This window comes from Manis pentadactyla, chromosome 6, assembly GCF_030020395.1.
Source record: "Manis pentadactyla isolate mManPen7 chromosome 6, mManPen7.hap1, whole genome shotgun sequence".
NCBI classification, from domain to species: Eukaryota; Metazoa; Chordata; class Mammalia; order Pholidota; family Manidae; genus Manis; species Manis pentadactyla.
This window is the reverse complement of record NC_080024.1, coordinates 146,828,167-146,853,788: the sequence shown is the minus strand read 5'-3', so window position 1 is coordinate 146,853,788 and position 25,622 is coordinate 146,828,167. Positions and strand designations below refer to the sequence as shown.

The following is a 25,622-nucleotide window of genomic DNA, read 5'->3' as shown; positions in this document are numbered from 1 at the left end:
ACAATTTGTTTAACCATGCCATCATTGAAGGACATCTGGAATTTCATGTACAAGTTTTTGTGTGAACCTGTATCTTCATTTCTCAGGGCTAAATGCCGAGGAGTGCAGTTACTGGTTCATATGATAATTGGATGTTTAGATTTGTTAAAACCAACAAACCAGCTTCCCAGAGTAGCTATACCATTTTATCTTGTACCAATGTATGTTCCAGTTCTCTGTGTGCTCACCACAATGTGGCATTATTGTCACTATTTTTATTTTAGCACTTCTTATAGGTGTGTAGTGATCTCTTATTGTGGATTTAATTTGCATTTCCCTAATGGCTAATGATTAACAGAACATCTTACTGTGTGCTTACTTGCCATCTCTGTATCCACTTAGGTGAAATGTCTGTTCATGTCGTTAGCTCATTTTCTACTTGGATTCTTTTTAAACTGTTGAGTTTTCAGAATTCTTTCTATAGTCTAGCTACTAGTCCTTTCTCTAACATTTGGTTGGCAGATGTTTCTCCTAGTCTGTAGCTTATCTTTTCATCTTTTGAAACGGATCTTTTACAGACCAAAACTTTAAGTTGTATGAAGTCCAGTATATCTTTATCTTTTTTTGAGATATAATTGACATAAACCATTATATTAGTTGCAGGTGTACAATATGATAATTGTATTTATTGTGAGATAATCACCACAATAAGCCTACTCAGCATCTGTCACCATACAGAGTCATAGAAATTATTTTTCTTGTGATGAGAACTTTTAAGGTTTACTCTCTCAACAACTGTCAAATATGCAGAACACTATTATTAACTATAGCCACCATGCTGTACATTACATCCACATGACTCAATTATTTTATAGCTGGAAGTTTGACTGCTGACCCCTCTTCACCCATTTTGCCCACCCCTGCCTCTGGCAACCACTTACTCTGTTTTCTGTATCATTAAACTTAGGTTTTGTTTGTTTTTAGATTCCACATGTAAGTGAGATCATAGGGCATTTTGAAGAGGCATCATGTACCTCTTCCCGTCTGACTTTTTTAACTTAGCATAATTCCATCAGGGTCCATTCAAGTTATTGCCTTCTTTTTTTTTTAATGGTTGAATAATATTCCTGTGTGTGTGTGTGTGTGTGTGTGTGTGTGTGTGTGTGTGTGTGTGTGTGTGACATTTTCTTTACCCATTCATCAGTTGATGGACACTTAGGTTGTTTCCGTATCTTGGCTATGGTAAATAATGCTGCAGTGTACAAGGGGGTTCATGTATCTTTTTGAGCTAGTGTTTTTGTTTTCTTTGAATAAATACCCAGGAGTGGGATTAATAGATTTCTATTTCTAATTTTTTTAGTAACCTTCATAGTGTTTTCCATAGAAGTTGCACTGATTTACATTCCTACCAACAGTATACAAGGGTTCACTTTGGTCCACATCCTCGCTGACACTTGTTATTTCTTGTCTTTTTGAGAAGAGCCATTCTAACAGATGTGGCATTGTTACATTGTTACATTTGTTAGATGTATCTCCTTGTTTGATTTGCATTTCCCCAATGATTAGTGATGGTGAGCACTCTTCATGTAGTTCTTGGCCATCTGTATGTCTGTCTTCTTTGGAAAAATATTCAGATCCTCTGCCCATTTTTTGATCAGATTTTTTTTTTGCTGTTGAGTCATGTGAGTTCTTTATCTATTTTGAATATTAACCCTTTATCAGATAGATGATTTGCAAATATATTCTCCCATATGGCACGTTGCCTTTCCATCTTGCTGCTGGTTTTCATTGCTATGCAGAAGCCTTTTAGTTTGATGTTATCCCACATGATCGTTTTTGCTTTTGTTGTCAAATCCTAAAAATTGCCAAAGCCAATGTCAAGGAGCTTACTTGGTGTGTTTCCTTCAAGCAGTTTTATGGTTTCAGGGCTTAGGTTCAAATCTTAATCCATTTTCAGTTAATTTTTGTGTATGGTGTAAGATAGTGGTCCAGTTTCATTCTTTAGCATGTGGCTCCCAGTTTTCCCAGACATCATTTACTGAAGAGACTGTCCTCTCACCGTTCTATATTCTTGGCGCCTTTGTGTTAAAGTAGTTGACCGTATACACACGGGTTTCTGTCTGGGTTCTCTGTTCTGTTCCTTTGATCTGTGTGTCTGTTTTTATGCCAATACCATACTGTTTTCATTTTTTCTTTTTATATATTGTGCTTTCGGTGTCAACTCCAAGTACTCTTTGCCTAGCCCTAGATACGGAAGATTTTGTTGTTTTTCTGGAGATATAAAATCTATAAAACTATAAAAGTTTTATGTTTTGTATTTAAATCCATCGTCTATTATGAGTTAGTTTTTGTACGAAGTGTGGAGTTTAGCTTGACAGTTGAGATTCTCTTTTGGGTTTTTGTTTTTGTTTGTTGTTTATGGCTATCCAGTTGTTTTGACACCATTTCTTTAAAAGCCCATCCGTTCACTATTCACTTGCTTTTGTATCATTGTCAAAAGTCAGCTGGACATATTTGTATGGGTTTATTTCTGGGAATTTTTTTTAATACTACAAAAGTTTTATATGTTCAATATGGGCATTTTTAGAAGATACGAAAAAGCAGGAAATGAAAAACATTAGTTCTTATCAAGGTTAAGTTCTGTTAAATTTCCTTTACATCTTTATCCTGTGCTTTCCCTTTTTTTTCTCATTTCAAATACTTGACTTCATGCTATGTGTAAAAATTGTATCTTGCTTTTTAAAAACTTCCATTACAAACTTTTTTCGCATTATTACAAATGTTTCTTAATATTATTTTAATGATCCTATAATATTATGTTCTGTGGCATCATTTTGCTGTTCAAAGTTTAAATTTCAAGGTTTTGGTGTTTTTTTTAAAGACTTCTCTTGTTACTATCATTACTCAGTAAGCCTCTTAGTTAATTGCTGAGTGAAAAGATTTGGATATTTTTCAGATTCTTGATATTTCATTGCCCCATTGCTTCTGAAGGGATTTTACTCCATTTACATTTTACTCTTGTTATATTCTATAGCTATAGCAACTTCGGATTTTTGAGAATTTCCCTGAATGCTTTTAGTTTGACTTTTCATATTATTCCTATTATTACTTACTAGCCTAAGCTTGACTTTTGTTGAGTAAATGTTATATGAGAATCTTAGTGATTGGTACAAGATAAAGTAATATTTAGATAGTATTTACCTGTATAATTTGCATGTTATAAATACATATAATTTGAAATAAAATACAATTGTGATTTAGGAAAAGATGGATTTGTTTTCAGGTTGCTTTTATTTTAAAAAAAATTTTTAATATGATGATTTACTTCAGACTTATGCTTATGCTTTCATTTTGATGGTATGATTTTGCCTCCTTTCAAACAGAAAGCAATAGATCTTGCTAGCAAAGCAGCCCAGGAAGACAAAGCTGGGAACTATGAGGAAGCCCTTCAGCTCTACCAACACGCTGTACAGTATTTTCTCCATGTAATAAAATGTAAGATCATTGTTTGTTTTTTATTTAAAAACACCAAAGGAAAGATTATTCTGTTTCATTATAAGAATTGAAATACGAAACACAATGCCAGAAAATTCTAAACCATCAGTTTAGAAAAACAATTTCCCACTTGCTTGTTAGTAATTTTAAAGTACCCAGTTAACAAATGTGCCCAGGTATCATAGTTACTATTTGTTCACCTAAACATAGTAAAGTGTCATGCAGTGAGTGGAAATAAGTTTTTATTTTATTGGTTATATATCCAGTTTATGTAATCTGAGCCTGCTTATGTTCTAAGCATCTTCTGAAAATGCTCTTTTTAAAATAGGTTGGGAGACGTTTTATTCATATATATTCCAAATATGTATTGCATGTTTACTGTATGCCGGTAACTATTCTAGGCACTGAGACACAACAGTGAGGGAAAAAATGGATAAAAACCCTTGCCTTCTTGGGTCTTAAACCTATTGCTGAACACACATGAAATAAGACAATAAAAAATTACATTTCTGGCAAACTTAAAGTTACTTTTAAATGAAAAATCTAGCCTGATAATTTAGGACTCTCCTTTGAGCTTCCTTATTGAATTTTGAGGTTTTCTGTCAAATTAAGGCAAAACTAAGAATGCGTCATAATGTATAAGATACATGGAGATATTCCCAGGCACTGCATATATTGCTGAAGTCTGCTTTTGACAAAGCCCTCATGGAGGCCTGTATGTAGTAAAATTACTATGCTGGTAATATACATAATACACGGGATTTCTATCACTTTTTATACTCTGAAATAAAGCTTATGTAGACGTTAATGGAAATGTTTAGTATTGCTTTACTTAGGTTTGTCTTGTAATTGGTTTTGAATGAGACAAGCAATTTTCAGCTATCTGCACAAAGTAAAAGGGAAGAGTATGAAATGCATGGAATATTAAATAATGTTTTCCATTACTTAACATGAATTTATCTAGTGTCTTTTCAGATCTCTTTCTGACTGAAACCCACTGTTGGCCTCCAACTCTACTGGAGGAAGTAGTAGAAAAAATTAATAACCCTTGGTTATGACCTAAAAATGATCTTTCTCCCTCCCCCAAAATAAATTTTCCTCATTTAAAAAGCATATCTAGAAGCTTAAAGCTTTTCCTTTAAGATCAGGAACAAGACAAGGATGCCCACTTTCCCCACTTCTATTCAGCATAGTACTGGAGGTCCTAGCCACGGCGATCAGACAACACCAAGAAATAAAAGGCATCGAGATTGGCAAGAAGAAGTTAAACTGTCCCTGTTTGCAGATGACATGATACTGTACATAAAAAACCCAAAAGAATCCACTCCAAAACTACTAGATCTAATATCTGAATTCAGCAAAGTTACAGGATACAAAGCTAATACACAGAAATCTGTGGCATTCCTATACGCTAACAAGACCTAGCAGAGAGAGAAATCAGGAAAACAATTCCATTCACAGTTGCATTAAAAAGAATAAAATACCTAGGAATAAACCTAACCAAGGAAGTGAAAGACCTATACCCTGAAAACTACAAGACACTCATGAGAGAAATTGAAGATACCAATAAATGGAAACTCATCCCATGCTCATGGATAGGAAGAATTAATATTGTCAAAATGGCCATCCTGCCCAAAGCAATCTGTAGATTCTATACAATTCCTGTCAAAATACCAACAGCATTCTTCAACGAACTAGAGAAAATTGTTCTAAAATTCATATGGAACCACAAAGACCTTGAATAGACAAAGCAATTCTGAGAAGAAAGAATAAAGCTGGGGGCATTATGCTCCCCAACTTCAAGCTCTACTACAAAGCCACAGTAATCAAGACAATTTGGTACTGGCACAAGAACAGACCCATCAACCAATGGAACAGACTAGAGAGCCCTGATATAAACCCAACCATATATGGTCAATTAATATACAATAAAGGAGCCATGGATATATGGATGGGGAAATGATAGCCTCTTCAACAGCTGGTGTTGGCAAAACTGGACAGGTACATGCAAGAGAATGAAACTGGATTATTGTTTAACCCCATACAGAAAAGTAAACTCAAAATGGATTAAAGACTTGAATGTAAGTCATGAAACCATAAAACTCTTAGAAGACAACATAGGCAAACATCTCGTGAATATAAGCGTGAGCAACTTCTTCCTGAATGCATCTCCTTGAGCAAGGGAAACAAAAGCAAAAATGAACTCGTGGGACCACATCAAACTAAAAAGTTTTTGCATGACAAAGGACACCATCAACAAAACAAAAAGGCATCCTACACTATGGGAGAATGTATTTATAAATGACATATCCAACAAGGGGTTAACATCCAAAATATATAAAGAACTTACACGCCTCAACACCCAAAAAGCAAATAACCCGATTAACAGATGGGCAGAGGATATGAAGAGACAGTTCTCCAAAGAAGAAATTCAGATGGCCAACAGACATATGAAAAAGATGCTCCACATCACTAATCATTAGAGAAATGCAAATTAAAACCACAGTGAGATATCAACTCGTACCAGTAAGGATGGCCAGCATCAAAAAGACAAAGAACAACAAATGCTGGCAAGGATGTGGAGAAAGGGGAACCCTCCTACACTGCTGGTGGGAATGTAAGCTAGTTCAACCATTGTGGAAGGCAGTATGGAGGTTCCTTAAAAAACTAAAAATAGAAGTACCATTTGACCGGGAATCCCACTCCTTGGAATTTACCCAAAGAGTACAACTTCTCAGATTCAAAAAGACAGATGCACCCCTATGTTTATCGCAGCACTATTTACAATAGCCAAGATATGGAAGCAACCTAAGTGTCCATCAGTAGATGAATGGATAAAGAAGAGGTGGTACATATATACAATGGAATACTACTCAGCCATAAGAACGAAACAAATCTTACCATTTGCAACAACATAGATGGAGCTGGAGGACATTATGCTCAGTGAAATAAGCCAGGAGGAGAAAGACAAATGCCAAATGATTTTCCTCATTTGTGGAGTATAACAATGAAGCAAAACTGAAGGAACAAAATAGCAGCAGACTCAAGAGACTCTAAGAATGAACTAGTGGTTACCAAAGGGGAGGGGTGTGGGAGGGCGGGTGGGGAGGGAGGGAGAAGGGGATTGAGGGGTGTTATGTTTAGTACACATGGTGTGGGGGATCACGGGGGGAACAGTGTAGCACAGAGAAGGCACATAGTGGATCTGTGGCATCTTGCTGCACTGATGAACAGTGACTGCATTGGGGCATGGGTGGGGACTTGATAATTTGGGTAAATGTAGTGACCACATTGTTTTTTCATGTGAAACCTTCATAAGAGTGTATATCAATCATACCTTAATAAAAAATTTTTTTAAAAAGCATATCTAAGTTTAAACCTGCCTATATAGAATACTTACAGAAAATCTCTTATTTCCCTTCAATAGATGAAACACAGGTTGATAAAGCCAAGCAGAGTATCAGAGCGAAGTGTACAGAGTATCTTGATAGAGCAGAAAAACTAAAGGAATATCTGAAAAAGAAAGAGAAAACACCACAGAAGCCGGTGAAAGAAGGACAGCCAAGTCCAGCTGATGAGAAGGGGTATGTATTTTAGAGTGGTAGATTTTACTGTTACCTAATTAAAAGATAAAATTGAATTTAATATGTGAAGTAAATTTCTTTTGTTCAAACTAGGTGTTGGCAAGCCAGAGTCATAGGCCAAATCTGTTCTGCTTCCTGTCTTAAAGTTTTATTGGAGCATAGTCTCAGGCGCTTACCTACTGTCTGGGCTGCTTTTGTTCTATACCAACAAAGTGAAGTAGTTTTGACAGAGACTGTGACTCACAAAACCTAAAATGTTCACTGTCTGGTCTTTCACAGAGAAGGTTTGCTGACCCCTAGTTTACCAAGCTTGGATGACACCTTATACAACCCTTTCTGACCTCTTGGTAGTAGTAGGAAAAAGCATTTGTAGAAGAGGCACTTGGTTCTTTACCCTGACCATTATGTAGTATTGAAGTTTAAAATTATAGGTGTGATCTGTGAATTAAATCTTTGACTAGCAGTATTGACTCTTGGTACTAATAAGCACATGGACAAAATGAAAAATAACTCCAGTAATATAAATACGTTTTAGGATCTCCTGTGAAGTTTTTGGATGTGGGTTTCCATTGCATTTGCTTTTATTTTGCCATTGTAAAGAAAGCAATGCAGCATAATTTGTAAACATTAAAACCCAATTTTGAAATACCTTCCTAGATGGAGGATACATCACTTACAGATGCAGAATTTACTTATTCATCACCTAATATGTGTGTCTCAGACTCTCTGTTAAGCAGTGGGACGTATTCTACTCACAGCCTCTGACCATTCTGGGTGATAATATACTCTTAGGGAAAGGAGACTCTGGGATGGGGTTTTCTGGTTGGATCTGAAAGGCAAGCAGTTCTGCTTGGCTTTACAGAATGCGATACTCATATCGTGGAACTCAGTTACTTGGGTAAATCCTCTGTGGCCCCTGTGAGTGGGGTGCCCTGAAGGCAGTGCTTTGGGGGCTCTGTGGCCACCACCCAGGCCATTTTGAAGGACATGAGAAATATAAGAAGTAGAGCTGACTGCCTCTACATGGGAGATTCTGAAGAACATGATACGCTCAAGGTTTTATATTCTCTGTTGAAGACATGGTCAAGGAACAGGAAGTTCCTGTAACACTGAAGAATATTTTATCTTCTGCACCTACAGGATTGACATAACAAATTCGCACCAGATTCAACCTCATCAGGTTTCTTCTATGAAAGTTGGGGCATTTCTTGGAAGACAGGGACTCCAAAGTTGAAATGCAACTACTGGGAGGAATTCAGTTGACTTCTAGTGCTCAGACCCCCGACTCTCCCTGAGACTCCCCTGCCTGCAGAAATGTTTGCTTCCTCCCTGTGAGTTGAGGCTCTTCTGGTCTTGCTTGGAGACACCGAAGTCGCCTTTCCTGAGATGGTTGCCTACAGGCTGATGCCACTTCTTCTATATTGAACAGCATGACCCAATTTGGGTAATTTAAGCAAAAAGGGACTTATTACAGGGTATTACCTTACATACAGATTTGAGGGGCTGGGGAATCCAACTTGAATGCAGTTTCTCCACTGGGGTTGTTCTGATAGGGATCCCATTTCCACCAGCTACCCTGCCAAGCCCCTGCGAAGCCAGGGAGTGGGCAGTAGGACCTCTGCTGCAGCCCCCTCAGCAAAGCCAGTGCTTGTGCCAGCAGCCTGCTCTTGCGTGCAGCCCCCACCTCGCTTGCTTCTGCCTCCTGGAAGAACTTTGATGTCTTGTGAGCCCTAGCTGCAAGGGAGCCCGGGGTGGCTCGGTATTTTTTTTAAATAGAGTCTTTACTGGACAAGAAGGGAGTGTAGGAGGTTGGAGTGAGCGTCAGGGGAGTCAGGGTGCAGTCTCTGCCTCACCCGTACCTGCCATCCTGTGATAACCAAAGCACCTTTGGGGATAAAACCTGTCAAGCTTTTTTATCCCCCTTTATATCCTACATGGAAAAAATGTTGTAAAGCTGTATTTTTTTGCTTTTTCACTCAACATTGTATTATAAACATCTTCCCAATAAACTTTCTGTAACATCATTTTTAAAGATTGTAGTGTATTCTATCAGATGCTAATCCCTATAATTGGGCAAACATACTTGGGAACAGTGTGGGCATGATTATCCTTATGGTCAGCTTCTTGAACTTACTTTAAATTACTTCCTCCAAATAAATGGCTGAGTATGAAATGTCTGAGCTGACCTCCTTCCTTGTTCTTTGGATTCAATTTGTTTTCATCAGAAGCTTCATTCGTCCTTTGGAATCCCCAGACCAAGGGTTATCGATCTTTGTACCTGATGTAATATTCTGGGGTTTTTCCTCCTAGTTATGGCTTTTTCTAATGTAGTTTGCCTGTTCCCGATGTTTTTATTGTTATTTACAGCTCTCCTGTAATGCATCTTAAATCTTCTGTGAAGTGGATGTGGAGCGTGCATTTATCAATTCATATATACCGAGGTGTCATGGGAATTGAGAACTAAGTCCTGGCTTCATTCTGGTCTTTTGCCCCTTTCTTGTTGTGATTCCATACAGATGGATAGTATGTCTGCTTACTACTTCATTTAATAAATTCTTAAAAGTAATAAGCATAATTTTAATACAAACATCTTATTTTGCCACTTAAAAATCTTTCAGGTTAATCTTTTCTTCATTTTTTGCCTTATTTAATAGCAATGAATGATCACTTGAATATATTAAATTCTTTTTATTAGGAATGACAGTGATGGGGAAGGAGAATCTGATGATCCTGAGAAAAAGAAACTACAGAATCAACTTCAAGGTTGCTTTAGATTTCATTTTTAAATTTACTGTCTTATTTTTTTTTTAAATCATAGTGAATTGTTGGTTTCTTTTCCCTGTGTTTAAAGAGGTTCACAAGCTGTCTTTGGTTCCCAGTGGTCACATACTGGCTTTGTTTAGACATATTTTCATAGGATTTGTTGTACAGGATTTCTAATAGGTTGGGTTTTTTTCCTTGCAGTATGAATATTATTGGTTTTATATCTGCCTTTAGAAACTTGTCAGTCTTTTTCCTTTTTGTCTTACGTGCTCCCTTTTGGAGAATGTAGCATTTATACTATTAGCATGCTACGAAGTCTGGTGGTGCTGAAAATCCTGAACTGCCAGAGGAATAGAATGAATTAGGACTCACACTTGGCTTTTATTGCTGTAGCTTATTCATTGATGGTTTACTTTGTGTTTCCTGTTCGTCCTCATCTTTTTATCCTATCTCAATGTTGCCATTTACGTATCTCTTCCAGCTTTCTCTCTTTACTTTCCATACCTGTGGAAGCCGTTGGTTTCTTCTCCCTGAGTATAGTGGCATCATGGAGAGAGCATTGATTTTGGTTGCATTCAGGTCTGGATTCCACTCCACTACTTAAAAGCTGCCTAATCTTGGTCAAGTTCCCCAACTTCTCAAAGACTCCAGCTCTAAAATGGAAATTAATAATACCTTCCTCCCAGGGCCATAAATGATGAATGGCAAAGTAAAAACTGCCTAATTATTATATCTGACAAATTTTAGGGACTCAATAAATGGCAGCTCTGTGTATCCAAAAAGACATCCATTTAATGCTGGCATCTTTAGTCACTGAGACTTGATTGTTCTTTGATATGTTAGCTCATGATTTTTCAAGGTGAATTTTGTGTATTATGCTAATTTGAATATTGCTGAATAGACTGCATTAATAGGGGAGGATTTCCATTATGTCAGGGCAGCCTTGATTAGTGAGTGATGAATATACCCAGCTCGCTAGACCTTTAACCTTGTTGTTCTAGTCTCTTCATTTTGGTAATATTACCAAGTGTTAAATTTACAACCTCACTGGAATGTAAAGGAGAATACTATAAAGATATTATCTTGAAAACACTACAGTTAATGAGGATATTTTTATAGGCCAAGGACTTCAATTGTGTATATAGTTCCAAGTCAGAAACTGAGTTTCCACTACCACACCATCATTGCCTCCCCGGAGCAGTGTGGGCGCACACTTGGAGCTCAGTAAGGTTTTGTTGGGTAACCCCAGTGATAGTACCAAGGGCCTTAATTTCAGTTGCAAGGCAAAAAGCTCTTTTCTGTTTGTTCTTTTGATTTTCTTCACCCTCTCTGCACTTCCCCAAAGTAAAAATTGGATTATATCTTTGATTTTGAAAAATATACAGCCCAATTTTTAATATAGGATTTTTCTTTGAAAATCAATAATGATAAGGACCAAAGATTTATAAAAAAAAAATGCTTATAATATTTAATGAGGGAATTTATTTGGGATTTCAGAATGAAGTAGAATATGAAAAGCCTTTTAATCTGAATCCTTTTTTCCATTTATTAATTGAAGAGTTTGCTGATGGATTTCATTGTATAATATCCTTTTTTGAATCATCATTTTCCTGAAACAGTATTTTAACTTTTACTTCTCTAAGGGTTATGACATTAGGAGTAATATTTGGTTATTCAAGTTAGAGTTTATGATTTGAATTTTCTGTTAAGTAATTTTGGTATTCAGTGGCTATCTAAGGCTAAATAACATATAAGTATAATAAATAGCATAATCAAAGACTGGATGAGTTTATGTAATTGGAAATAATCAAATTATTTGGTGTTATTTTCTGATAATACCTCTTCTCTATTTTAAGTTTACAAACGATTTACTGATGTCTAGTAATTAGTGTTATTATCTAAGTAATCTTTTATCACTAAACATTCCAAAGTCATCTTTAAACTTTAAAAAGTATTAGCTAAATGTGAAGATAAATTACGGCATATTTAGAAGATTCATTGCAAAAACCTGTAGTTAACCAGATAATGCTTATATATAAAGTAAATTTTCTTTCATCTAACTAACACAAAATCCTATCAAATGATGTAAATGTTTTCTCATGAAGGGTTACTAATCTGATTGGAACATAGAAAAGAAAGAGTGAATTGGCTTTTTTTCTAAATTATACTTAGTCTGAACTTTAAGAATGTAAAGTGTTTATGATTTCATTTAATTTTAATCTGTAGCTAGAGATTTTCATAATTAAGGGAAGTAAGTTGCAGGGTATATAACTACTCTTAAAATAATAGATGATCTTTCCTAGCAAGAAATACCCATAAAATTAATTTTAAAGATAATCAGTAGATTGTGTAAGTAGCAGTGTTTTGTTATACTTAAAACAATTTCACATCACCTTAGAACAGCCTGCTTTGTCGTTTATAGTTTAACAGTTCTGTGTACTAGAAAACTGGAAAGGCTTTTGATAAAAGAAAACTAGAAAGTTTTGCCAGTAAGCTATATTAAAATAAATTTTTTGCTCTCTTGCTGCAACTGTTATGATGGCTTTTGAATATACAATTCAAAAACTAAATCATATAAAAAACTTTGTTAATGCACAGAAATTGTAAATAGATCTATTTAGAAGCCAAATAGAAAATTTGGCAAGTCTCAGGAAAGCATTGCAGTTCTACAAGAGTACATTTTCTTTCTGTACTCCATCATCACTTTCCCTTCTCCCTTCTATCTTTTTGTCCATCCGTCTGTGTCCAGTTAAAGTTGTTAATGATATTTTCTTTCTGTGGTTAAGGAGAGCATTAGATCACCATTTCTCTGGTTAAAAGGAGATAATAGTAGATCATTCCCATTGAAAAAATACTTTTGATACTCCAGAGCCAGTGTATTCAAACATTATAACCACCTAATGTAATGTTTGGCGCTTTTCCAAGCACTCTGATAGTCATTATGCCATTTGATCCTTATACTAGCCTGTCTTAAGTAGTTTGGGCGATGGTATTATTTTCATTTCACAAAAAGGAAGTGGAAACAGAAGAGTTAGGTGACTTACCTAGGTTATCTAGCCGCCTGCCCCAGTTTCCTGACACCTGCTGGCTTCTCTCTGACAGCTGCTTCCGCATCACACAATTTTTAAAAGGCTTTTTAGATGATAAACATTCCCAGACAATTTTACAATGTCTTTAACATCAATATTTCATGTTGTCTTCTAAATTTAATAGAATACTCTTTCTTAATTTAAAGGTGACGTAATTTTTTGTAGGTGCCATTGTTATAGAACGACCAAATGTGAAATGGAGCGATGTTGCTGGTCTTGAAGGAGCCAAAGAAGCACTTAAAGAAGCTGTGATATTACCTATTAAATTCCCTCATCTTTTTACAGGTGAGATGACTTAAATAATTTTCTGATGATACTAAAAAAATGCAGATGATTGAGGTAAATATGAATTCTTGCTTCTGTATTATAATAATCTTAAATAAATTCTGCTATAGGAGTTATAACCTTAAATTGTTTTAAGTGTTACAGAGGTGAAACACCTTTACACAGAGATACTTATTTCATATCTACATAATATATGTAGTGTACTGTAATTCCAATTCATTTGACACCAAATGCTGTAGTGTATTTTTTTCTCTACATATATGTATAACAGTAACAATATTATGCACAGCAGTAATAGTAGTATAACTCCACTCCGGTTCCCAGATCCGATCCAACGTGCGTAAGTATGTGGGAGGGGTCTTCCCACACATGCTTAACACCAAGCAATTCTCAAACACCAGCAAGATGTTAGAGAACTCAACTCAGTTTTGATGTTACCTACTCAGAGACAGCACCAGATTCCCCAGGCTAAGGGCTTTGTCCTCCAAGACTGCCCTCCACCCCCACTCCACACTCTGGTTGCAAGCCCCAGGCAGTTCCCTGTGCTTCTGACCCACTGGCTACAGATTGGAGGTTTCCACACACCCCACTTTAGGTTTGATTAATCTGCTGGAGCTGCTCACAGGACTCAGGAAAACACTTAGGTTTACCAGTTTTTAAAGGGTACAAGTTAACAGCCAGCCAAAGGGAGACATAGGTCAAGGTCCCAAATAAAGAAGCTTCTATCCTGATGGAGCTTGGGGCCTGGCTCGGTGGCACGTAGAGGTGTTCTGGTTCCTCCAGCAGGGACACTCTCGGACTGAGAAGCAGGGTCGGGCCAGGCAGAGCAGAGTGGAGAGAAGATAAAGCTCCGCTGGGGGGTTTGGTGAGGGCTTCATTGCCTAGTGATGATTGACTAAGTTATTGGCCATTGGCTGATTCAGCCTTGAGCCCCTGCCGTTGGGTGGGGGTCCAGAAGTCTCTCTAACGTGAAAAAATACCTCTTTCACCTTTAAGACTCTTAAGTGTTTTCAGGAACTATGGATGAAGACCAAATATACACAGGAAATACATATTTGGTCATAAAAGTGACCAAATATGTATTTCTTATTACTCATTATATCACATATATGTATGGCAAAACAACCTGAAATGAATGTCAACTAGTAAGCCGTAGGGTAAATCACTGACATGCAGTGGAATACTGTGTGCTCATTAAAATATAGTGTATACTGACATAAAAAGTCTGGATCTACTTTATAATTGACATGGAAGAATGTGCACATACATTGTAAAGATCAAAAAGGAAGTTATAGAATATGTATAATCTGAACTTCCATTTGTTAAATAAATGGGTGTGCTGAGAAATATAGAAGGATTGACATACAAATGTTAATATATGCCTAGGAGATGACACTGTGGGTGATTGTTACTTTTCCTTTGAACTTTCATCTGAAGTTTTTGCGGTGGCCATATGAAGAGTTATTTCCACTTCTTAAAAAGAGGAGTAAGAATGCAGATGAAGTACCTATCCTCTAGTAGCAGAGGGACAGCTCGTTCTCAGTGTGAGGACAATATTACTAACCCCCCATCTGGGTATGGCTGTAATTATAGCTCCATCAGGAGGTCATTTGTGCCAAACATTCTTTTCACATTGTCCTTTTTGTCACTGATAGCCTGTGTTTGTGGTTTCGCTGTACCCACAGTCTGTGGAACAGAGGTTTTTCCTTTTAAAAACAAGCTGGTTTATCTAGAGAAGAGGCTTGTGATGGCCGTGTCAAACTGAATAGGTCTAGACAGTGATGTCATGTAGAACAGTGAAGAGCCGAAGAAACCGCGGCCACCTGATGTCCATCTCACTTTGACATATGACTTACAACCTACCTGCAGGAATATGAAGCAGTATAAAGGTTGACATCATAAGCCTATAAGTACAAAAATATGGTTGATTTCATTTTTATGTTGTATTACTTATACCAGTGTTTCCCAAACATGATCTCTTAACACATCATCTTCATGAATTTTTCTATGTATGTGTATCATTATTTATTTTTAAAATATTATTCTTTAAATCACTCACTTTCATATCAAACTTTTTATTAAAGTATAACAAATATACAGAGATATGCAAGATCTCATAACTGTTCAGCTTCCTAAATTATACAGAGCAAGTGTGCCTCTGTAATCATCACCCAAATCAAGAAGTTTTACCAGCAATCCAGAAGTCCCTTTCTGCTTCTTTCCTCCCCAAAGGCAGTCATTCTCTTGAAGCGTAACACCATAGGTGGTTTTGCCCATATTTGAATTTTCAAGTCATCGTATTTATTTTTATGTAATAATTTTATTGTAAAAGATTGCTTTGTGTCTACAGTAAATGGAAAACTAGTGACTTTCTAATAACATTTTAAAAATATTTAAATAAAAAGCATTTGTATACCACCTAATAACACTTCATATGCCACCAATGGTATGTACCACACATAAGGGAGCAGTGACTTACAATTGCAGACATTTAAAATAACAAACAGAAATCAAGTTAAAGTTGAGGCTTTCATAACAATACTTAGTTTTGTCATTAGTCATCTGCATATCATTCTTATGCAAACACCATATACCCAGCCTCAGTTTGCACTTAGCAGTTTTTTAAATATATATTTGATATTTCATTAACAGGTGTAACCTAGTCTGGTTTATCTTGGGCAGCATTATAATTTCTCATTAAGAAAATAGAGCTACGAAGAGTTGATTTGGTCATTTGTTATATTTTCGCAAAACTCAGATTTAGGGCAGAGCCCCCTAATCATGACCCAGCCATTTGAGTAACAGTATGCTGCATGTAACAATAAACTGCATGCTTCCTTGTGGAATTAAGAATTGAATAGAACTTTGCAAAGGGTCAACTACTGTTAGTTTCACTCCTTCAAAAGTCATAAATATGTAAAAGAAAATATTTCCAGCTGCCCTTCTATGGAAATAATTTCTCCTAATAAGCATTACGTGTACTCGATGATAAGGTAGTGCCTTGTAACTGAGTTCTTTTTCCCCCACTAGACTGTATGCCCATGGAGGGCAGAGATCCTTTTGTATACATGGTTCTCTTGTCTGCACATTGTGGTTTCAATACATAGTGGTTGAATGAATGAGGGAGCAAGCAAATGAATTTCCTGTTAAAAGGATTATATCTGTGTAAATAGTTTTTGACAAAGTAGCCTCAAGGGAAAAAAAATCACATTTAAGATATGTTACCTTAGATTGATTAAAACTTCTTTTCAATTCTGCTAATGGCTTCACAGTATACTCCAGTGTGATGATACCTCTGGTAACTGCAATCAACAGTTTTGAAATTCTTATGTTATTTTTCTAATTCAAATTTTAGGAAAGAGAACACCTTGGAGGGGAATCCTGCTGTTTGGTCCCCCTGGGACAGGAAAGTCCTACTTGGCCAAAGCTGTAGCAACGGAAGCAAACAACTCGACATTTTTTTCAATATCTTCCTCTGACCTTGTGTCCAAGTGGCTGGGTGAAAGTGAAAAGTAAGTAGTGAATTGATTTTTTTTTTTTCATTTGCTTATATCAGTCTATGAACAGACTTCAGAGAATTAACATATATGAGTGTTCATTTCTTGTCAAATTAGTCCCTAGTTTGGAATTTATTTTGTAGGCAAACGATAGTGTTTACAAGTAGTTCAATAAACCACAAAGTGAATTAGCCAAATGTAGCATTCTTATTTTCCAAATCAAAACATGATTGGACTTATTAATTTATAGAGTTCCTGCAATATTGTATATTGTTTTGTTTTAGTCTTTTCATTATGTCATGTGTCATTTACTGTTTTCTTTGGTAACTGAAAGCTTTTGTTTATTTTTAGGCTAGTTAAGAACTTATTCCAACTTGCCAGAGAGAATAAACCTTCCATTATCTTCATTGATGAAATCGATTCTTTGTGTGGTTCAAGAAGTGACAATGAAAGTGAAGCTGCACGTAGAATTAAGACAGAGTTCCTAGTTCAAATGCAAGGTAGTGTTAAAGATTTTTAAAACAATTTCTATTTATTGTAGAACTGTTGTTATAACAATAATGGAAAAAAAATTCAAGCAAGATTTCTTATTCTAACAGATAAAGGGTTTATGCCGTATTTCATTCTTGATTATCTTCTAAATGCATACATTATAAAATGTTATATTATAGGACTTGGTATAAATAGTAAAAAGATTCATGTATTCACCTATAACATACTAGGAACAATATCAATAAAAGGCACATGTAGACATCAAATGAAATCATCCCAAGAAATATTTTGAAAAGAATATTAATAGTATTTGTCCACAGTCTAGCAGATTTGATTCTTGGGAATATTTGCATTGTATTTTAATAATATATTTGATTAAGTACAGTTTTTTCCATAGAGGCTCTCAAGATGAGCCACTTTAACATTAAAGCACCACATCCTTAACAACATACAGAAAAGGTTTAAAGAACACTAAAATGACAAATTATTAAAAATACTACTTACTTTATACAGGGGTTGGTGTGGACAATGATGGAATTTTGGTTCTGGGAGCTACAAATATACCCTGGGTTCTGGATTCTGCCATTAGGAGAAGGTATGATGATACAGTACATAATTTTATTTCCTAACTACATATACAACAAGTGAACAAAATCCCCCCTTTTGTGTAGTGAAGAAACATTGTGATAACTTTTCAGAATTTTTTCTTAGTGTGCCCTAATCCAGATACACCCCCTGCCTTGGGGGAAGAGAGGCAGATGTTGGTTTGCCTGCTGTAGAAGATTTCTACATACTGGAATCTTTCACGTTGGAAAATCTACTACTTAATGCTTACCTTTAGTTCTGATTAAGTATAGTGGGCACTGATGCTTCAGAAATTTACAAATACAGCTTGATACTTCAATGAAAATCTTCATATAGAATTTTAGCAAAATGATATTTATACAAGTTAAAGTATGATAGCCATGATATATTTTCAGTTAAACAAGTCATGTCTATAATTTTTTAATTGAATCTGAAACTTGAGCTTGAGGGAAGGCATACAGACTCATTACTTTTCACTTCTTCATAGTTCCCTAGTCCATTCATCCAAGTTTTCATAGAAAAAATTACTAGTGTTTTTTTGCTACTTTTATCCCATTCACTTGGTAATTTGCTAGAATACTAGATTACCATCTAGTACCAAGAAAGGAAATGTACTAATTAATTTTGGGAAAAGGCCTAATTCTGAACCCATCTCTAGAGATAATGGAAGCTTTTAAAATTCTTCCCACTGCCAGAGAGAGTTACCTGGAGGGAAAAATGACTTCGCAACCACTGTAAATTGTCTCGTTGCTTCCTTCCCCTCTCCAAATACTGGAATTCTGAGAAGGCAAGCAGAATTACTGTCACTAAAGCAGTGCTCGTTTATCGTATGGTAGAATTACTTGTTCTGAATATACCCATTATAGTAGAGTGGGAATTTAGTGTATGTTTATGCTATATAAGACTTTGGGTAACTTTACTGTTTCGAATTCAGAGAATTATTTTGTCATTTCTTATTTCATATGGCTAATCATATTTATCCCTTGATCAGGCAGGAGTTCAGAGCATAGGGTATGGGAAACTCTAATCCTGTAGGGCATGCCATGTCATGAATTCTAGACATAACAAACCTTATGGCCAAAATAACCCAGAAGCCGTGTGAAAAAGATGAACCGGTCCACACTGGTCCCCTGGCTATTTGGGGTTTACTTTTGTTAAAGTGTTCATCATAGGGTAGAATTACTTGTTCTGGTTATTTTTCCCTTTATTTAACTTAAATGTAAACTTTAAAGTCTGACACATAGGGGCCCATTTTATTTACTCAACTTTGTATAAATGAGAATATCTAAGTATCTTGTTTCTCTTGAAAAATCCCAATTTTCTATTGAAAATATATTTAGTAATAATTTTAATGTAATTTTCTTTCATTTTAAGATTTGAGAAGCGAATTTATATTCCTCTGCCTGAGGCCCATGCCCGAGCAGCAATGTTTAAGTTGCATTTAGGGACCACCCAGAACAACCTCACAGAAACAGACTTCCGAGACCTTGGGAAGAAAACTGATGGTTATTCGGGGGCAGACATAAGTGTCATTGTGCGTGATGCACTTATGCAACCTGTGAGGAAAGTACAGTCAGCTACTCATTTTAAAAAGGTAAGGAACTTTTGTATCCATCCTGCCATATATTTTAAAAATCAGGTTTCAAGACCATCATTGATTTGCCTTTCTAAGAATTTTAAGAAGGTTTCAGTTTCAAATAAGTGAATTTATAGAATAGACGTATTTCCATTTCATTGAAAATAAGTTCTCCCCCAGTTTATTAATAGCTACTGTTAATCTTTGAATTTTCTGTGCAATGGAAAGTACTTATTTTGAAGTATTTATTTTGATATAAGTATAGAGACTTAAATATATAGTTACATCTGATGTAATTAGAGTATCCTTGAGCAGAATCTGGTGGATTTTTACCTCATTAGCAAAGTAAAAATAATAATAGCTAATACTGTTTAAATATTCGTATGCCTGGTGCTGTGTTCTCTCCTTTATTTTACTGGTTGATTTAGCCCTTTCAAAAACTCTGCAAGAGGTGCATATAGCCACCTATTGATCATTGATCTGAGATTTAGGTGTTAACATGATTAAATGAGGAATGCTAGCACAGTTTGCCAACATACAACTAGAGAGGCACAGAGGTGTCATTTTTCTCTGGGTAAGATGTATTTCAGAATCAGAAATGTCAGCTGTTTTGCTCCCCTGCCTATCCTGTGCATTGTTTTGTCTGAATGAATGAGTTGAGTTTCTATGGTTAAGATGGAGTCTTGTAATAAAAAGACTGGTCTTAGGATATCCAATTTAAGTAACAATGGAGTAGATAATTTTGACCAGACCTTTTACTGAGAACAGCAATATCCAATATTACTCAAGAACACAGATGTTGAAAATTCTGAAAAACCATTAGCAAACTTAATACAGAAAAATATGACAAGAGTAATATATCATGACTATGTTACATGTGTATGTCTATTATATAGCACAATAAAATATTTTAAATGATGAGCTTGAATTAAAACCTGAATGTGAAGCCTGATTCCACAGTCTACTTGTTATATCTCCTTGAGCAAAATTTATTTAAGGCTCATTTTTATCATCTCTGAAGTCAGGGTGAAAGCACTACTTTGAAGTGCTCTTGTGAGAATGAAATGAAGTAATAGTCATAAAACACCTATCATGGTACCTGACTGGCCTGGTAAATACTACTTCCCTCCACGGCTTCAGCCACTTCATTACTGACGGAAATATAGTTACAGTAGGCTCAGGATCAAGCTATGCCACAGCCACTGTAGTTTCTTTAAATTCTCTTTGCTGGTTAGACACTGTTGGCTTTTAGGAACTTAGTCCTCTCCTACCCAGAACTTTTTATTCATTCTCCATATTACTGCCTGAGCTGGCTCTTCTGACCCTGGAGCCAGGTGTGTGTGAGGAGGATAAACATGAAGCTGACAAGTCAGTGTTCACATGAGACCTGTATCACCAGCTGCAGTAGCTCTCTCTATGACTCCATCCTGTACTCCTTTTTTTAGGGCTAGTTATTCCAATTAGCAAGAAAAATTTGCTTGTTTATTTAATAATCAAATCACTATAAAGTACTAATGTGGACCCAGAGTTAAGTCAGAAAATACAATAGTCAAAAAACACAAAAATCCCTGTGGCTGAAATTATTGTGAGAAAGGACAGACAATAAAATACATATAATAAATAAAGTGAGAATGTTTCTCTGCATCTATCCCAATCCTGACATATTTAAGATTGATCATTGTAAATAAATATTTAAACAAATAGGAAATCAGACCCCAATTTGATACAGATTTGTTGCCATCTACATATTTACATATGACTCTGTCACAAAGGTTCTTTTTCTGGTTGTTTTAAAACTTTATTTTAAATCAGTTGTGAATCATAAAATAGCACTGAAATTACAGTTAGGATTTAATTTTGTACTTAAATTTGATGAGTTTTTGTTGAAAGAGACAGAAAGATTTAGTAATTTCTCACTAACAAGTCTTCCTAATATAGAAGTTTCTCAGCTTTGAAAAAGAGAGAACTTGAGAGAATTCTGAGTATATCTGCTTTTGGTCTCTAAGACCACTTCATAAGCATTAGAGAAAAAAGAGAGATCTTAGCCACATGTAGCTATTCTCTTTTTTTTTTTTTTAACTCATTTTCTCCTTGTGACCATGTTAGTAATTTATTGTAGGAAATTTCAAAATACTTTAGAAAAACATCGAGGAGGAAAGATCAGGCAAAATCTATCCCATAACCCAGAGGTGACAACCACTTTTTTATGTATATTACTCTTTTCAGAAAGAGTAATATTTCTGAATTTTAACAAAACATAACATGGTATTACATCTTCAAATTTTCTGATAATGGCCTAAATCATAATGTTTATTTAATTTGTTCAAATAAATATTTCAGATTACTATTTATTCCAGGTTCGTGGACCTTCACGAGCTGATCCTAACAGGATGGTAGATGATCTGCTAATGCCGTGTTCTCCCGGTGACCCTGGTGCCATTGAAATGACATGGATGGATGTCCCAGGGGATAAACTTTTGGAGCCAGTTGTTTGCATGGTTTGACGTTTTGTTTGCTTTAAGAAAGATTTTTAAACATTATACTTTGTAACAGAGAAAAAAAATTTTCACTTATGTAAGATGAACTAGAAGATGTTGGTATGATCAGATATGTTTATGTAATACTAACTACTCACTTAAAAAGTTGTAAGCAATAATTGAAATTTTTTTTTAAATATTTGAAATATTATCTTGGACCTTTGAGGAAAATCTAATTCCCAGTGGAAAAGCTATTTTTCAAAAACACACAGGTTTCTGACCTTTAAAGTTCTTCTATCTAAGATAATATTACCAAAATGTTCATATGTATTATATAAATTATTGTCGACTTAATTAAAAAGTAAGATTGGTGAAAATTTTTTCCCTGTATTTGAGATTTTGTAAAATACCTAGATATCCTAATGCATGTATCTTAGTATTCATTATGGTTTTCTTTTTTACTCCTCAAGGCTTTCTAGAAGGTTTCAATAATGCAATGCTTTAAAAATAGAAGTTTGGAAACAATTTTTATTATAAAAATTACATTTCTATAGTTTATATTGAAAGAATTAAAATTATAAAACTTCATAAGGTATATTATTTTTAGGGAACTTACTGAGATTGTAAAGGTACATATATTATGTTTGCTTTCTTATTGATGAACACTCAGTTTTTAAAGTCTTCTGCTTCAGTTACAGATTTTCAAAGAGATTTATGTCACAATTAACGGTAACTTCCAGAAGAGGAACTTTTACGTGATATGTAGACATAGATATATAGACATGTATGTACATGTAAATATTGATATATGTGTTAATTAACCATAAGGCTTATCTGAGAAGTTATTCAGAAATGCTTTTTTGTTTCAATCCTTGATATATGTTTAAAGGTTTGGTTCTTTTGACAATTTTCATACCATTTTACAGGAGACATAGCCCAGAAGTTAATTTTTTAATGAATCACTGATATTAACATATTCTCTTACCATTTTTATCTCAATTTTAACTAATAGTTAAAAATTCTGTTCGATTGTAATTAAATGGCATTCTGTTTCACATAAGTGAATCACTATATTTTAGATTGCACTTGGTGAACTACCCTCTTGTTTAAGAAAAAACAGATAATTTCAGAAAGAGATGAGGTGCATTCTTCAGAGGGCCTTGATCCTCAGGCTAAGCGAATTATACCTCTGATAGGTAATGGGGAGCCACTGAAGGTTGTGATTAGGACAAGGCAAACAAGCAGTTGAAAGTTGCTGTGCAAAGGAATAACATGATGGAAGATGTCCTTTAGAAAGAACAAGAGAGTTTATTGTTGGTAGCTTATGACACATTACAAATACTCAGATTTAACCTTAGATGAAAGTAATAATCATGATGATAATGCAGTGATTTTTTAATTTAATTAAATTTATTACTAATACTCCCCCCTTCTTTTTGCCTGACAGTCGGATATGTTACGGTCACTGTCTAACACAAAACCCACAGTCAATGAGCACGACCTGCTGAAGTTAAAGAAGTTTACAGAAGATTTTGGCCAAGAAGGCTAGACCAAAGACAGCAAGGAAGACATTATCTTTCTTTTGTAGGTATTTCTGCCTTTCTTGGATGGCGTTCAGATTATTTCCAGCAAAACTCTTAACCACAGAGAAATAATAGATCTCATTTCAGAGTACCTTTATATCTACTTTTGCTCCATTACCAATTAAATGCTCCTGTTAACAACAATTACAAGATACTGGATTGTAAGGAAATGAGTGATACATGAATGGCAAAAAATAGAAATTACCCAGTAAAAAGAGGATTAAAGTTGATTAAGATACAAGCGTTTTAAATTGCATTTGAATCTTTGGTCTTTGCAAAGAGCATTCATTTTTTTCTTTTTTTTTAACTGAAGTGAAATAGGGCATACTCATATTTTAAAATTAAGCATCGATATCATCCGTGTAAAATTTATTTAGTTTACTAAAAAATTAAAAATAATAGAATCTTTATTCTCAGGGATGGGCAGTAAAACAGCAAAGAGCACTGTGATTGGGCTTGACAGATTTTTAATTATTTTCTAGCCAAGGCTCTCATTGATTTTGGATAGGTTGACAATTTTCTCCATGTAGGTTTAAATAATTTCTTTAAAGACAGCAACCTTTTATATTTAACTAAATAATACCTTTCACTGTGCAATCTGAAGAGAAAGACTTTCTAAATTTAGCATTGTGTTTATCTTGGAGAAGAAAATTGTCTATTTCAGTGTCTTTTCGTAGTGAGATTGACCAAAACAGATGGTAAATAAATATGTACTTTTAAGTAACTGTCATAAAATACTGTAATGGGAACCTTTATTAAAGGAATGGCCTTGTTTTGGATTATGGAAAATTTCTTTTAGGTGTATGTGTACATATATATATATATATATATATATAATTTTTTTAGTATAGGATAGCAAGGGTCTTGTCTTTTTCCTTTTAAGTTCAAGGAACAGTTTGTCCTGGCCACACATATGTTTATCAGTGTAATGCTTCATGAAGCTTTAGAAATGAGCTGATGTATCATTAATAAAATACAAACATGATATTACGTTATTTTTAATATCTTCAAATAATCTGAGGGTGTATGTTACATACTTAAGCAGCAACACAAAGTTGTGCCTTGTGCATTTGCATTGGCTGTGTATGCAAAGGGTTATTACTAAGTAAGCTAGAGTGAGGTAGGTGACTGAATTAGTGTACAGTTCTACCTTGCAAATGCTGTAGAATTTGCATTTTAAAATACATTTGCACATTTTACATGATTGCTATGTGGTTGCCTTTGGGTTCTGTACAGATTATTTTTGTTAATAACAAATGGAAATCATAGGCCTGAAATACACTGTTCTTGTGTGAAGTAAATTGATATATAACCTACTATTGGCTATATCCTGTCTGTTCTTCTTATTTGGGAATCTTCTGTATAGGAGAAAATACTATCTAAGTTGATTAGATACAAAGACATCGTTAAAATTATTAATTAAAATGTATACATGAAAATTCTGTTGCTCAGCTTTTATGTGGGAGTTGGAAATTAACTTGGCAGACCAACACTAATATTTTGTGGATGTCTTACAAGATAATCTGTATACTTCATCAGCTCAGAATTATATAGTATTGCTATTAATTATATAATTAGGAGAATTAACATAATTATGCTATTATAATTATATAATAGTTGAAATCCAGAATTCTTTGTAAATGTAGAATTTGTTCTGAGGAAGTGCTTTACTTAATTTAATCACATAACCACATAGTATGTAAGAATAGCATTAAAAATAAGTGAATACTTCATCACACTTAATTCTTAATGTGCTTTGAGAACTATATCTCCATATCCATGTCATTTCTAGCCTAGCTCCAATATTTACATTATATTTTCTACATTTCTAGAATCTAAAAGTATTAGATTTATTCTTGAATAGGCCATTTCCCATGCGTTTTTTAATGAACAAATAAAATACTCAGAGGAAACTGAATGTTCAGGCTCTGTTTGTCTGGACCATTATGAAATTTTGGGGAGATGTTTTCCCAGCCTACTTGAGCATCTCTATGATATCCTGGATATTTAGGAATATTTTTTGTCTCAGTCTGAAAACTCTATAAGGACCTTCATTATGAAGTACTTTAATAGAAAATTGACTTTTGTGTTCACTGGCTTTACATGAAGAAAAAGCAGAATGCGTGTGTTAATAGGAAGTACCATTTAGCTGCGTGCCACCTGGGTAGTTAAGAAATCGAGCATACCTCCCTGACATTGTGGCTGTAAGAGCTGTTG

General features: G+C 34.9%; 1 protein-coding gene across 1 annotated transcript in view; it reads left to right on the top strand.

Moving 5' to 3' along the window:
- VPS4B (vacuolar protein sorting 4 homolog B) overlaps positions 1 to 25,323 on the top strand; it is a 31,255-nt gene extending 5,932 nt beyond the window's left edge. Inside the window, exons 2-11 of the mRNA XM_036876719.2 lie at positions 3,363 to 3,474; positions 6,902 to 7,058; positions 9,754 to 9,821; positions 13,076 to 13,195; positions 16,551 to 16,707; positions 17,044 to 17,192; positions 17,698 to 17,779; positions 19,144 to 19,363; positions 21,703 to 21,843; positions 23,270 to 25,323. Coding sequence (XP_036732614.1) covers positions 3,363 to 3,474; positions 6,902 to 7,058; positions 9,754 to 9,821; positions 13,076 to 13,195; positions 16,551 to 16,707; positions 17,044 to 17,192; positions 17,698 to 17,779; positions 19,144 to 19,363; positions 21,703 to 21,843; positions 23,270 to 23,371 — 1,308 coding nt within the window. The 3' untranslated portion in view covers positions 23,372 to 25,323. The remainder of the gene's footprint in view (positions 1 to 3,362; positions 3,475 to 6,901; positions 7,059 to 9,753; positions 9,822 to 13,075; positions 13,196 to 16,550; positions 16,708 to 17,043; positions 17,193 to 17,697; positions 17,780 to 19,143; positions 19,364 to 21,702; positions 21,844 to 23,269) is intronic.
- The last annotated feature ends 299 nt before the right edge of the window (positions 25,324 to 25,622 follow it).